Source organism: Copadichromis virginalis, linkage group LG13 (genome assembly GCF_057382275.1).
Source record: "Copadichromis virginalis isolate Kocher_CV1m ecotype Utaka linkage group LG13, C_Virginalis_male_GT1.1, whole genome shotgun sequence".
Classification (NCBI taxonomy): domain Eukaryota; kingdom Metazoa; phylum Chordata; class Actinopteri; order Cichliformes; family Cichlidae; genus Copadichromis; species Copadichromis virginalis.
The window spans coordinates 6,007,610-6,021,359 of NC_140630.1; the positions used below are offsets into that span (position 1 = coordinate 6,007,610).

General features: G+C 37.0%; 1 protein-coding gene across 5 annotated transcripts in view; it reads right to left on the reverse strand.

Annotated features, from left to right (window-relative positions):
- Window positions 1–13,750, reverse strand: part of nckap1 (NCK-associated protein 1) — a 37,360-nt gene that overhangs the window by 21,505 nt on the left and 2,105 nt on the right. For 2 of the 5 annotated variants that reach the window (XM_085477032.1, XM_085477030.1), the window contains exons 2-3: window positions 8,215–8,232; window positions 1,939–2,049 (exon numbers count right to left, since the gene is read on the reverse strand). In XM_085477032.1, coding sequence (XP_085333158.1) covers window positions 1,939–2,049; window positions 8,215–8,232 — 129 coding nt within the window. Of the gene's footprint in view, window positions 1–55; window positions 340–1,938; window positions 2,050–8,214; window positions 8,233–13,750 lie in introns of those variants that run through there. The other 3 variants (XM_085477034.1, XM_085477033.1, XM_085477035.1) reach the window with 2 other exon arrangements.

Consider the following 13,750-nt stretch of genomic DNA (forward strand, 5'->3'; position numbering starts at 1 on the left):
TTAAGTGCTTAAATTAAACTCAAAAAGTTACAGAAACTTAGATACAAAAACTTACCAAAAAGCACAAGTCCGGATTAAGCCAAGTTTAGCATGCAGAACACAAACAAACACAGAAACAAAGCAGAAAAACAACATAAGAGACACATTTTTAAGCACAGTTATACTGAATAAAGCAGTTAGCTACACACACGGTATAAACACACATACACGCACGCACACACACACACACACGCAAACAGCTTTTTGCTAAATGGTGCTCTGACACAAACGCCATATGCTAACAAGTAAAGCTAAAAAGAAAAATCTGATGAGCAATGACTTTAGTTCACTTGACACACATGCGCACACACACACACACACACACGCACACACACGCACACCTGACAAAGGTGTAAGAGATGCTGGATACCCAACGCCATCACACCAGTGTAGTCTTTACCTGGCCAGCCTATTTCCAGCCACCACTGGAAATGAACAGATCCTCATGCATATTCTGTCTCATTTTTATTTCAATTTTTTTTTAACTTGTCTGAAAGAACAAAGTCCTCGGTAATCAGCAGTTATTCCCCTTGCTCTTATTTTGAAAGTTTAGTCACTGCCCTACTCTACTCATTATTTTGATTCCCTGGCTGGGCCGCCGTCTTTAATTTAACTTGGCTGCCTCTGTAGAAAGGTTAGAGTCTCGCCATCGGACGAACTGAACTTGCTGTTTGAGCTGGAACCAATGATGGAAGTCTTTTCTATCCTCTGGAGAAAGCTGTGATAATTGTGAGGTAGCTGATTATATTTCTCAGTTTCTTTGTCACCAAATAAGTCTTTTAAGAAAATGTGCACACACAAGCACACACACAAAACTAAACCTGTGGGAAACCATCTTCTCAGCTATGTTGACCCATTTCTTTTTAGAATTAAACCCAACTCAAATTGCATTACATGGTCACATGACTATGGAAGAGGATTAGGGCCACCCGAGGAAAAGTGGGGATGTCTTTTGTAAAATTTTGTAATATTGTAAAATTATCAGGCACCCTCTAATAGAGAAAAACTTAAATAAATAAATAAATCCTCAGATCTTCAACAAAAGATCAAAGCTTCCAAAAGCAAGGAAACAAACAGGCAGCCAACCAAACAACCAGATCAACCAGCCACATGGAAACCCTACTCGATTCACGGGCAGTCAACAATACTCCAGCAGTTTTTTGGGGCTAGCTGAGCAATCCAATGCAAGATTAAAGTGCACGCGGGCTTAATTAATAAATGGAAAAGTAATTTGCCTGACACATGGTGTCAGGGAGGACAATGGTTTGTTACCTTACAGGAATCTCCCACACTGACTGCTAGGCACCTAAAAATGGTCTTAACATTTACTGAAGCACCAAATCAGAGTGATGTAGCTTCCTGAGTGGGAAGTAAGCTTAATGAAAAAACAAATAAACAAGTCCAATAAAAAAAAAGAAAAAAAGAAAAGTATAAATCACATTCAGAAACAACATCATTTGGCAATTGCCAGACAGAGTTTATATAAACAAGTTAGTAATGCAAGTGAATATCTCGCTAAACATTATATAGAATTAAATTAGCAAAAATACGTGTCATGTTTCAAAGTATTTCGTTTGTAAACTAATACTTCTAATACAAATTTTACTTTATTTTTTTTATATCTCAACTGATTAGCAGCTGCTTTTACATGTTGTTCAGTGTCTGGGTCTATTTCTGTCCTATATTTGTAGTGCAGGAGCTTTTTTATTTATTTATTTTCAATAAGATAGCAAATTATAAATGCAACAATCAGAAGATATGGAGAGCATAAAAATAGAGCTGCACCCTTGATTCAAAGTGCGTAGTAACGAAGACAAATCAAATCATCTATCCTGCTAAAAAGACACTTTTTCCTTCCACTTCTCTTTGCATAATAGACGTATACGTAGGAATACTCACGTTGTTATTCCGCGTCTCCACTGCAGGAAACTTCCTGACAATAAATTTAACCGCAGACTCCAAGTTCTTATCGACGAGATAGGAGGGCTTAGCCTTGGGATCGCCACATGCCTGTGGAGGAAAAGAGAAGAGGACGTGAGGAGAGAGGAAAAAAAATATGACAAGTACAGTGCTGCTACTGAAACATCTGGCTTTTTTACCCTTTTCTCACTTTCTCATAGTATGGCATGTTAAATTTGTTGTATTTACTGGGGTTGGATTTAGTGCTCATAGTGAAACCTGGTTTATCCCAGGACTGATATCAGAAGAGGCGTTTGAGTGAATGAAATATCAGCACTGCATATATTCAGTGGTGTTTCCAAACCAGAGGCATATTTAAGACATGAAAACGAACACACACACAAACTTGATGCAGTGGCATGTGCAGTCTTATTTTCCATTAAGATGCACATGCCAAAAAAAGGATTGACAGGGTAGATTTCCACCAGGCTGAACAAAGTTTGGAAGTCTGCGGTTTTCATGTTTGGATAAACCAGGTTCAACTGAGCAAGAGCCTGAACTTATCAGTGGTTCTCAGCTGCTGAGCTGTAGAGATTAGAGATTTTAAATAGAATAAATACTTAAAATTGCTCATTTCTACTGATTAGACAGTTGCTTTTTGTGAATAATAACCCTATAACCAATAACTGACAGAATTTTAATTGAAATTTAGTTCTTGGTTATTTTAGTTCTGGTATTAAAACTGATAATATGTACCAACTGGTAATATTTTAATATCTGTTTTAGTACATATGAAATTACATATAACTCGGCAGTCAGGGTGGTGGTAGCATAATTCACCAGGCTTTATGAACCTCATGTCATGTTTTTCCTCACTGATAACTAAATGACAACCAGACTTAAGTCTAGAAAAATAATTCTGTCTTGAGTTAAATATGACAACTTATGACTGAAGATATTAGGGTCCATTCTATGACATCATATGAAAGGTATGAAGTGGGGATTTTGACTTACAGATTACTTTTACACATTATGACCTAATTATTTACGCATTTTCATGAAAAAAATGTTTTTAAAAGGGTAAATTATAATAATAAATACCATGGTTGGTTACAGTTAAAATCTGCATTATTGTGTTATTATGATCAGTAACGAGATTATTATTATTCCACACGATTACTCAAGACGTTTACCTAAACAGACGTTTTAAACTTCCTCTGAGTGAACTTCCTTGAAATTTAATTCTAATTCCAATGAAAATAAATAAGAAGGAAAGAGCTGAACGCCTGGCAGGGAGTCAATTTGAGCTTGTTGGAGTGACAAAAGTAAATTTGGTGGGCTAAAACACAAAACAAAAGCATTGATGCAAAACAGAATGCGGCATAATAATCATCTATCTTGTTTTAATAGTTTTTGAAGCTAAAACTTTAACTGAAATGAATATTTGATGAATTAAACAGCCCTCTAAAGCCTCCTTCAAGACAAACCACAGTATTTTAATAAATGATTAACTATTTCAGAAAGCAATTGGTGGCGGTTCCTTAGGAAATTACAATTTGGTTAAATTACTAGTTTTTAAGACTTTTGTTAAATATTGTTTAGTGATGGTTTACAAACAATTAATCCTGAAAGTTTAGCTTTGTTGTCAACAACACAAATGAGGCTGAGAACCACTGAGAGTCCCAGGTTACAATGGTTTCAGTGTCAAACTGTGTCTCTGAGTGGTTAGTAACACCACTACATGACGGGAAGAGCAATGAGCAGGTAGAGGGAATGAAACAGAAGAGAGAAAGAAAAATAGGTAGAAAATGGGAAGGAGGGAGAAATTAAAGGCACATGGAGGCTTCAAGTGAGAAATGGCAAAGTAGGGCACAGAACGAGAGAGAGATAGAGATAAGTGTTCAGAGAGAAAGCCTTTTCTTAGTTGAGTGTTTTCTATCCTACATGAGCAGAATTAATTCACTGCACCTGCACATTTCTGCTTATTCATATTCTAATCTTTTACTCTGCAGGTGTTGAATTGTCTGCCCTGACTGCCTGGCAGGAAGCAACAGCTCTCATGCATTATGGGTAGTGTAGTAGCAAATGGTGAGGAAGATGTGGTCCATGCATGTGCCATAAACAGAGTGAATGTGTAAAGTTTATTGGCTGCCAACACCGAGGAACAATCCTAGAAGAGGTCAGACCCTTTGTTCTGAGGATTCACTTCCTCGTGGTTAATGTTCAAGTTTAGAAAGTGGAAGTACACATTTAGAAAGGCCAGAAAAAGTAACATGAAGTTACCATAATGAGAACTGCAACACTTAGCTGTACTATAAATGAACTGTTTTCTACACTGCAGGAACAAATCATAGCTAGTGGCCCATCAGGCCTGCAAACAGCAACACAAGCATAAAACCTGGATTTCAGTTTGCATGGCGCTGAAAGGTTTCCAGCATCAGCCAGTACAAAATGAACCCGCAACACAACAACACATGCTAATTCACACTGACAACCTCGGTATCAAAACATGATGAAATGCAGGCTGGAGATTCAGGTTTTGTTGACACTCCCACAAGACAGCGAGCAGTAGCTCCATTTAAAGCTGTGTTGTAATATACCGCATCACTGACAATGGGTTTGGCCTTAAGACTCTGAAGCCTTTAAACAATGGCAATTAGTGCCCTCTCTTTTAGGATTTAAAGTTTAATCACGCTTTAAATTAAAAAAAATGGCAATAGCTACTATAGAATCATGTCAAAGCTTGTGGCTGGTTTAACCCCGGTTAAAGAGGAAACAGTGATAAGCAGCTGCTACCATTATGTATCTGCTAAAATTCAACTTGGAATGCAGAATGGTGCAGACACAATTTTAATTCCCTAAAACTATGACATGAAAAAGAAAATCCAGTCTACCCAGCGAGCATAATCAACTACAGTATATGCATTTTGCTAGAGACAAAGCCAAAACCCAGTTCTGCTCTGCATGCTTAGCTCTTACAGTTCTATAGCTGAAACGCACTCACTACTGCTGGATCTGAAACACATAACACATGTGGACACTATGAAGGGATTGGACACAAACACACAACACCAACAAGGTTTCAAGACCCATCAATGACAGAATGGACCTAGAGTCTCAGCTTGTTTCCTTATGCCCACCTCTCTCACACCAGGTCAGACAGCAGCCAGACAATGTTCAAAGGCTAAGTGAAAATCTGCTCAAGTGTACGAGAGGCAGGCTGAATTTTAACTAGGTTAAGAACAAGGAACCAAGATGTGACTGTTAAATCCATGCAACTGCAAAAAGCACAAGCCTGGCTTTGCTAACACAGCACTCATCTGGTGACAGCACCACTAGGTTCACCCAACAACAGACTAGTCACTATGTCTGCAACTGTAATGTAGTTACCCTCTGACTCACACCGGGGAACTGCAGAAAAGACATTGTTCAGTTACTACATCACATTGATATGCTAAACGCAGTGTTTTATCATGTTTTAGCCCAAATTCAAAGCATAAGACAATTCATTTATAGTTGTTGTAAATTACATTAACAACTCTACATAGTCAGCAACTTCAACAGTTTTAAACTGAGTGTAACAGTTATTAGAAGAATTATGTGTGTAATTATGTATTATTTATGCATTTAGTGATAGCCTGTGTATTTTTAAAGTCACAATTTTGAATGTTTAGCACACAAAAGTAATTTGACACAACAGACAAACATCAGTCCCCAGTGTGTTTAAATGCCACTTTATCAATCAACAGGACCAATGCTGCCTGATATGGATATTCAGCCAGTCTGTTAGCGACATACTGCTAAGTTTTTAAACACACAATAAAAAATATATACTTAATTTAATTATGTGCTTCCGGTTTGACTTTTCACCTTCAGAGCTCATACATGTGATTCTATATAGCATTTCTACTGATTCTCTAAAGTTAAATATTAATCAAAAAAACAAAAAACATTTCCACAACCCTTCGAAAGCTCTAAAATAGGGAGGAAACACACACTGAAAAATTTCATACAAACTCCTATTACTTGAATGATAGTTTGCCACTAATATCAAGTCGAGTGAGTTGCAATTAATGGGCTAAAACATGCAAAACCCCAATTCTGATTATTTTTCAAATTGTATAATAGTATATTAAAGAGATTTCTTTAATTTTCTTGAATTTTTTCTTATTTGGGTTCAGTTAGGATAACTCTTTGGGTATTATTGACCATTTTATTTTCAGAAGAACAGACCATAATTGGATAACTAACATCTTAGCATCACAGATCAAAGACATGAATACTAGTTAAAATTTGACAGAGTTCATATGGCATGGGACTGTCTGTTAGTGCTGGTGGTGGCTAGTGCAATAAGCTGGTTGGCTGGGTTTGGGTGGGGTGGGGGCTGATGGCGATATGGATGGAAGGAGGGGCGCAGTGAATGAAGGGACAGGGCATGGGAATAAGCTGAGAATCAGTAGTGGTCAGGAAGGAGTAAGGGAGCTGTTGCCTGGATACCAGAACAGACCTCAGTCTCGCCTCCACCATCGTTTCTCCACTCCGGGCAGCAATTAAACAGCTGAGCTTCTCAAAGGGTCCCCACACTGACCGACATATGGCAGGGGACCATGGGATACTTAGCAGCGGGCCAAGGAAGCACACATCTGAGGACTAATTACAGTTGCTAATTACTGGATGCAATATTTGAACGCTGCTTGGCACCTACTGAGTGACCCTTCAGAATCTGTGAAAACTACCTCCTCCCTGAGATGATTTCATTTTTGTCTGTCATTGCTCTCAGTGTGAGCGCCTTCATTTTCACAAGGAGGGATTAACTGCTGGGGAAAAAAAAGAAACAGAAAGTTCCCCAAAGAATGGATGGATGGTCTCATGTGATATGAAACCACTAAAGCACTACTCCAACCTGCTATGACTGGTGTATTTCTTGACTGGTTGGCAAGTGAAATCAATCGTGAAGATGGTGCTGCATAAAAATCCTCCTTATGATTGCTCTGGTTACTGGCAGACTGTCGCGGTTGTATATAAGATGCAGACTTGTCTGAGAAAACTTGGAGAACATTCACCTTCAAAGTAACTGCTTTAACCAACATGTTTCAAATGAAGCAACTTTTACTTTGAAGGTAAATGGTGGCCCATTCCAGTTTGTATTGCACTTTTTCCAATTTTCACTACCGCTTAACCAGTAGTTAGTGAATGTTTTAGTGCAGCATCTTTACAACCGCCAGCAACCATTTGCCAACAGGTTGGGGAATAATTTTTCCTTAGCGACCAGTGGTTGCCATGATATCCTTCTATCAAACTGATATAACGATGCTGTACTAAGTGCACTGCACAAACGGGGCTCCAGAGGGCACTTCTGCTGGTAAGCAGTCTTTATGAACTGTGGAAGATGGCAATAGCTAATTGTTTACCATTCAAAGATTTAAAAATTATTATATTTATATTTTATTGTTTTTTATTTTATATATACATCTTATTTTTATTTTATATTATATATTATCTAAATAGTCATTTAGTTAGAAAGAAAGAAAAACAATAATAGAAGAGGGTTTTTTGGTCCTAAACAGTATATTTCACCTAACCCTTTTTAGGTGGTACTTTCAAGATATTGCCATCTACAATTATACCAAATAAACAGAAGAAGGCACGCCTACCTACTGGCATGAATCTCAATTTGTTGCTATTAATAAACAGAAAAAAAAAACATATAGCTACTATTACTGACACATTATATACACAACTATTATTGCATATGAAACACATCCATAACCCATCATAATGTATATTTTTAAACCTTTTTAAAGAAATGTTTTCACTGTGTGTATTATTAAATTTAATACAGGACTATGTTGTTATTTTATCATGTATACTGGACTTTTACACACTATAGGTGAAGATTTAAACACCTGTTAACTATTTTTCCAGCGACAAAAATCTAGTTTGGGGACTGCTTCAAAGACTGTCTATGTGAACTAAAATTAAAAGGCTTTATTTTATGGGGAAAAAATGTAGTTGATGTCTGAATGCTTTATCATAAGCAAATGAATAACACAATGAATTAACATTGTGGGTTGGTAAAATTGACAGGGAATGGAGCCCAGCCTTACTTTCAGCACTACAGATGAAGAGGAGTGAGGCACAAAGGAGAGGACCAACAGATCAGTACAGGTAGCCAGGAGGAGGACGGGGAACAGGGGAGAGGAGGGAGAGGAAGGAGTTGAGGAAGGGTGACAAGGGGAGGGGTTTCATCAGTGGAAGGTGATAAATTTTGCAAACCTTCCAAACTTGTCCTTGCTGCATAGGAGAGGGGGGAAGCATTGGAACGGAGAGAAGAAGAGAAGAAATCAAAACAAAGAGCCCACCCAGGCAAACTGCTGGATCACTCATCCATACACTCACTCACGCTCTCTCCATGTCAGACACACACACACACACACACACACACACACACACACACACACGTTTTAAAAACAACAGCTGAGGTGTTTCCTGCGTGCTGGAGAGTTTGTTAAGGATAGCCCTTCTGGCATTTCGTTTCAATACAGCACATAAAAACACAAAAATCATGCCGCGCCAACATGTTATCACATTAACACTTATTTTAACGCACGCTGTCTTGAAAGTAACACAATGTGTAGTAATTCTACCTACGCTCTTCAGCACATTGAAAATAACATCCATTTTAAGAGCATGGAAAGCCTTTTTGTCTTGCACAGAAAAGTGTGAAGTTGAAGTTGGGCCTTGCAGTTTTATAATGTTGCTCCACATTCGTGTTCTGGCTGTTGCTTAGTAACTGACGATGCAGTGTTTCCTGACTGCATCCGTGGTGCTCTGATACGTGTGAGACAATCCACTTATTTCTGGACACCAATGGCTCTGGTGCTGTTTTAGCTACAAAAAATTGAAACACCTGAAACTGTGAGTTTGTTCAAACTGGTTTAGATATATTAATATAAGGAAAACATATTTGTTAGTTGTAACAAACAAGTTCCAACAACTACTAAGCAGTTCTGGGGCTGGATTTGACAAATACACATTAAATGCAGTGTATCCTTTTTTTTTTTTTTTCCCCTCTCCACCAGTATTTCCAAGCAATCTGTGACAACTGATGTGCTAACTTAACATTCAAAGGCACAAATATCTGTTACAGTATTTCCACATGAAACACATTTAAATAATACAAATTACAGCTAAAGGAATTGATTCTGTTAAATAAGATAACAACACAAAGGCCAAATCTGAGCCAGGAAAAGCTGTGTAATGCCTGTTTTGTCCTTGTCTGAAAGATACTGGTGCACAATAAATTAAGACGTGAAATCTGTATCATGTCAGTTCATCCTTTGATCATGTTATCTGGGTAATAGGGAAAGTATGGGTGTAACTTAGCCTATATGCAATCTTTGGTTCTGTACGAAGTTTCCAAATTTGAGTACACGCTCTGTAAATATTTCCATGATAGCACCAGCTCCAAACCTTCTTCCAACACTTTTTAAACACATTACATTATATACATGTCATTTGTTTAATACATGCACTATGTTAACTAATGCTACTCACTAACTTTGACTTTTTATTGGCTTTCCTGCAGCTATAATCTATGGCATCTCTACCAACCACCATACAAAGCCCATGCCAAGATCCCGGGTCTCATTTTTCAATTACAATTTTAATAAAGCGTTTATAAACAAGTTTGTTGTTTTCTTAGTGTTAACAAGAAAACAACAAGACAAGACACTCGGAATTAATCTTTGCACATGTTTAAAGCTTAGAGTAAATACACTGCTCAATTAGTATTTAATTCTATTCATGATGAATATGTTGCCAAATATGGCATTTCTTTTAAATCTATATATATTATGAGTCTTTTCTTACACACACACCATGCAGTATATTCAACTGCATGGTGTCAATCAATTGATCAGTTAGCCAGTCAATTAAAAATGTTAAGGATTTATGATTTGTTTGTTTTTGTCTTTATGTATCAAAGCTTGGCTACAAAGCCATGGCCCTATAAGCAAACTTAAAATGAATACTGGGCTCTGTTTTCACAAGTTCAGATTTTATTTCCGGTAGCATCTATTACATAAAGGAAATGGGGAATCCCTCAGGAAACATTTTAGTGACACCAGGCATTTGAGGTCTGTGGTGACAGACGTGAAGGTGATGCCATGAAGGGATGAAAGTCAGCAGGTTTTCATCCAAATCAAACAGCTAATTTCACTTATTGAGCACATGTCAGCAAAAAGAAGCACCTGAAAAACTGCCGGCTCTTCCCTTAATGGCGAACTCACCCTAGCCGATTTTATATCTTCAAATCAAACAGAATTAATTTAAAAAAATATTAAATTTGCCAGCACTCTGATGAAATTCACTTTGCACTGCATTTTCTTTGGGGCAACATGCCACTGAAACCATGTAAAATTTATGGAGGTCTTGGGCCTTATCCATCTCATAAAGTAGCCTTGAAATTAAAAATGAGGAGTAAAAATGCCCCTGGTAATCAGGTGTGCCCTTTAATAAATGTCAACCTGCAAATTTTCACCCCAGCAGTTATTCATTAATGTGTTAATGTCCCCTCTGCGCCACCATACAATAGGTAAGCTAATGGCCAGGCGATACTTTTCAGTATTTTCTCCACAACAAAAGGAAAGCAACCACATTTTGTGGATCAGAATGCAGAGTGATGCCGAAAAAAGGTTTTGAAGCTCAGGGGAAGAAAAAAAGGCTGGTGGTAAAAGACAGAAGAAGGGGCATTAAGTTTCTGGAAGGTAAAAGTGATAACACTTTCAATAAATTTACAAATATTTGATATTTTACCAATATTCAATTTAAAAAAAAAAAAAAAAGAAAAGAAAATTTTATATATATATATATATATATATATATATATATATATCCATATCCCCAAATGAACCTGAATCATAAAGGAACAATTATTTCAGATTATCTTCCCAAAAACTGCTTCATTTCATCAAACTTTGGTATATCTTCTGTTTTGACTATGTTATTGTACAGAACTTTGGTCAACAATTGTTGTTTTTAAAAGTGCTATATAAATGAATAAACTTGAAACTTGAACTTGAAAGCAAAAGTACTGCAAGAATCACCAAATTAGTAACGTTTCAGAGATGCTGTTTAATTGTGATGGTGTCACAGATGTGTAGGTATAACTTAAGAGACCTTTGAAGAACTTTAAACTAGGGATGCACCAATCCAGCTTTTTCCACTTCCAACATGATGAGGAATCCTTGGCTTTAAAGGTTTTCCAATACAGAGTACCAATCTGATATCAGAGTTAATGTCTCACTGTGAGAAAATGACTGAAAACCATCATTTTATGAGCAAAGTTTAATGAAACAACTTTCATTCTAACTTGACTAAAAATAACAAATACATCAAAGGACAAATTCACTATACTACATGCCAAAGATGAATACAACAGAATAAAAAAAATAAATAAATACATTAGCATTATCTGTTTAATTTATTTGTACTAGTCTGATTTCAGCCCACAGTGAAACCAACATCCCTCCAGCTCCTAGCTTACCTGATGTCTCTGACAGAACATAATCAAAGGAAAGTAAATAAGAGTACCTGAATAAAAGTAAATATGAGAGAGAAGCCAACGCATCGATCCTGTCCAAGCGCTTAGATGTTAGCGTCTTCCGTGCACAAAGAACTGCACAGGATCCAGATATCTGATTGGTGCATCCTGAATTTAAACATGACATCTGAAAAGCAGTTTAAAGACTTTTCTATACATTTCAGCAACACAACTGCATTCTTACATATTGGCCAGTTTTGATTTTAGTCACAATAAACTAAAGGCCTTTGACTCAAGTTCCTCAGACATGGATTAAGTTGTAGTCTTGGACTAAATGTGTTTTTTCAATGCTTCAGTGAATGTTTCTCTTATTTTAGGACTAAGCTTAATTCATTTGTGGGAAACTGACTGAATATTCTTAACACTAGCTTTGGGGTGAGGGGCACGAAGGGTTAGCTGAGTGTGAGTGGGGTTAAGAAGAACAGATACCCCGAAGAAGTAAAATGATGTTAGAAGGTCTACTGGCTGAAAGATAAGCACAGCAAAGAAAAACTTTAATGCCAGCTCAGCCAAGATTAATTAAGGAAGAGATTTTAGGGTTTCTGCAGATAGTCGATGGTGTGATGAGTGAATATGCTTAAAATGGATAGGAACATTGCTGTGATCTTAGATGAATTACTATCTCCCAAAGGTAGAAACCAAACAACAAAGCAAACACAATTATCTCCACTGATTAAATATTATAGGAAACTTTGATAGGGTTTGCAAGATTAAAGAACCAAATCAAAAGATTGAGCCCATGGATTTTGGTACAAATTTCTGCCCCAGTTCTTTCATTCCTAGCTTTGGGATGCAGCTAATACTGGATGCTAGGACGTTTTCTAATATTACAAGGTAAAATGAAGCATTAAAATAACATATGAACAGGTCAGAGTGGATATGTTCAGAGGATTTATGGTGGGGCAGGTTTGAATATAGATAGATATGAAGATGATGGGACAGACAGAAAGAAAAAAGGAAGGAAGGAAGAAGGGAGGGAGGAAAGGAAGGGCGTATTAAGAAGAGTAATCAGCAGCAAAATCTTAGTGTCTGACTGCTCATACTGTGTTATAACTTTAACAGACATGCTCAAAGCAAATTTATTACTACAGTGGCATTTTAGCTGAGTGTTTTACACAATGAGGGTGCCTTCAGACCAAAACAAAATAATGCTTTGAAAATTAAATGCTGTAGAAAGACACCTCCAAACTACACATGGGAAACAGTATGGGCTTTCAGACAGTTTAACACTCTACTCTTCACTTGTTAAAACTGGCTAAGATATGACTGGCCTCTTTCACTCGCTCCCTCTTTTTCTATTCATCATACATACTCAAGCAACAAAGGCTCATCCCACACAAACAGACCCACTACTCTTTTTTTCCCTCCCACACACACAAAGCATTAATGTAAAACTTGAGCAAGAGTCAGTTAACATTAGTAAATGTGTCTTATATAACTGAGCCTATTGCAATAAGAAGCAGATGTAGTATCAATGTGGGCACTGAATTTATTTTCCCACCACGTCACTTTAGCTTCCGCATGAGTTTACTAGTTTTATTGTATCTATTTTTATTTTACTGAATTATTATGTGTGCTGATGTTTATTCATCAGCACACTAATGGCTCATAATTCGACAGACATCCCAGTCTAAAGCATCCTCATAATTTCTGCCTTGGAAAATTTAAAACAATCAAAGAATGATTTCTAGTTTTTTATATTAGTTAACTAAAATGCAGTTTGTTTGTTTTTTACTTCTGATCTAGTCTTGGTTTTTAAGTGTGTTTGTAGTCAACTGTAATAGCCTTAGGGCACTTACCACAAACATGCAAGTAGGGTGTGTTTTTGATGCTTTTGGGTGTGTTCTGCTATGAAACTTTAAGGCTATGGTCAAAAAATGTCAGTTTTGCTTAGTTTAATTTGTAACTGCACAAAGTGAGCAGGAGGCACCTGCATGACAGCCATAAAAAGAGCTGGTGAGATTCTGATCCTCTAAATATGAAGGAAAGGAGATCAGCATGTCCCTTGTCACCTCCTTTTAGCAGAGGATAAAGCATCCTGTATCAAAGGAAAAGAGATAATACCATGCCATAACTCATAGAAATGCACTATCCAGCAATCAATCATTATGATTGTGAAACAAAGCTGATGGGGTAAACATTAATTAAGTTTGTTTTTCTTTTAATTTGATAACCGCCTGATATGTTATCAGTCGTGTTATACCAACA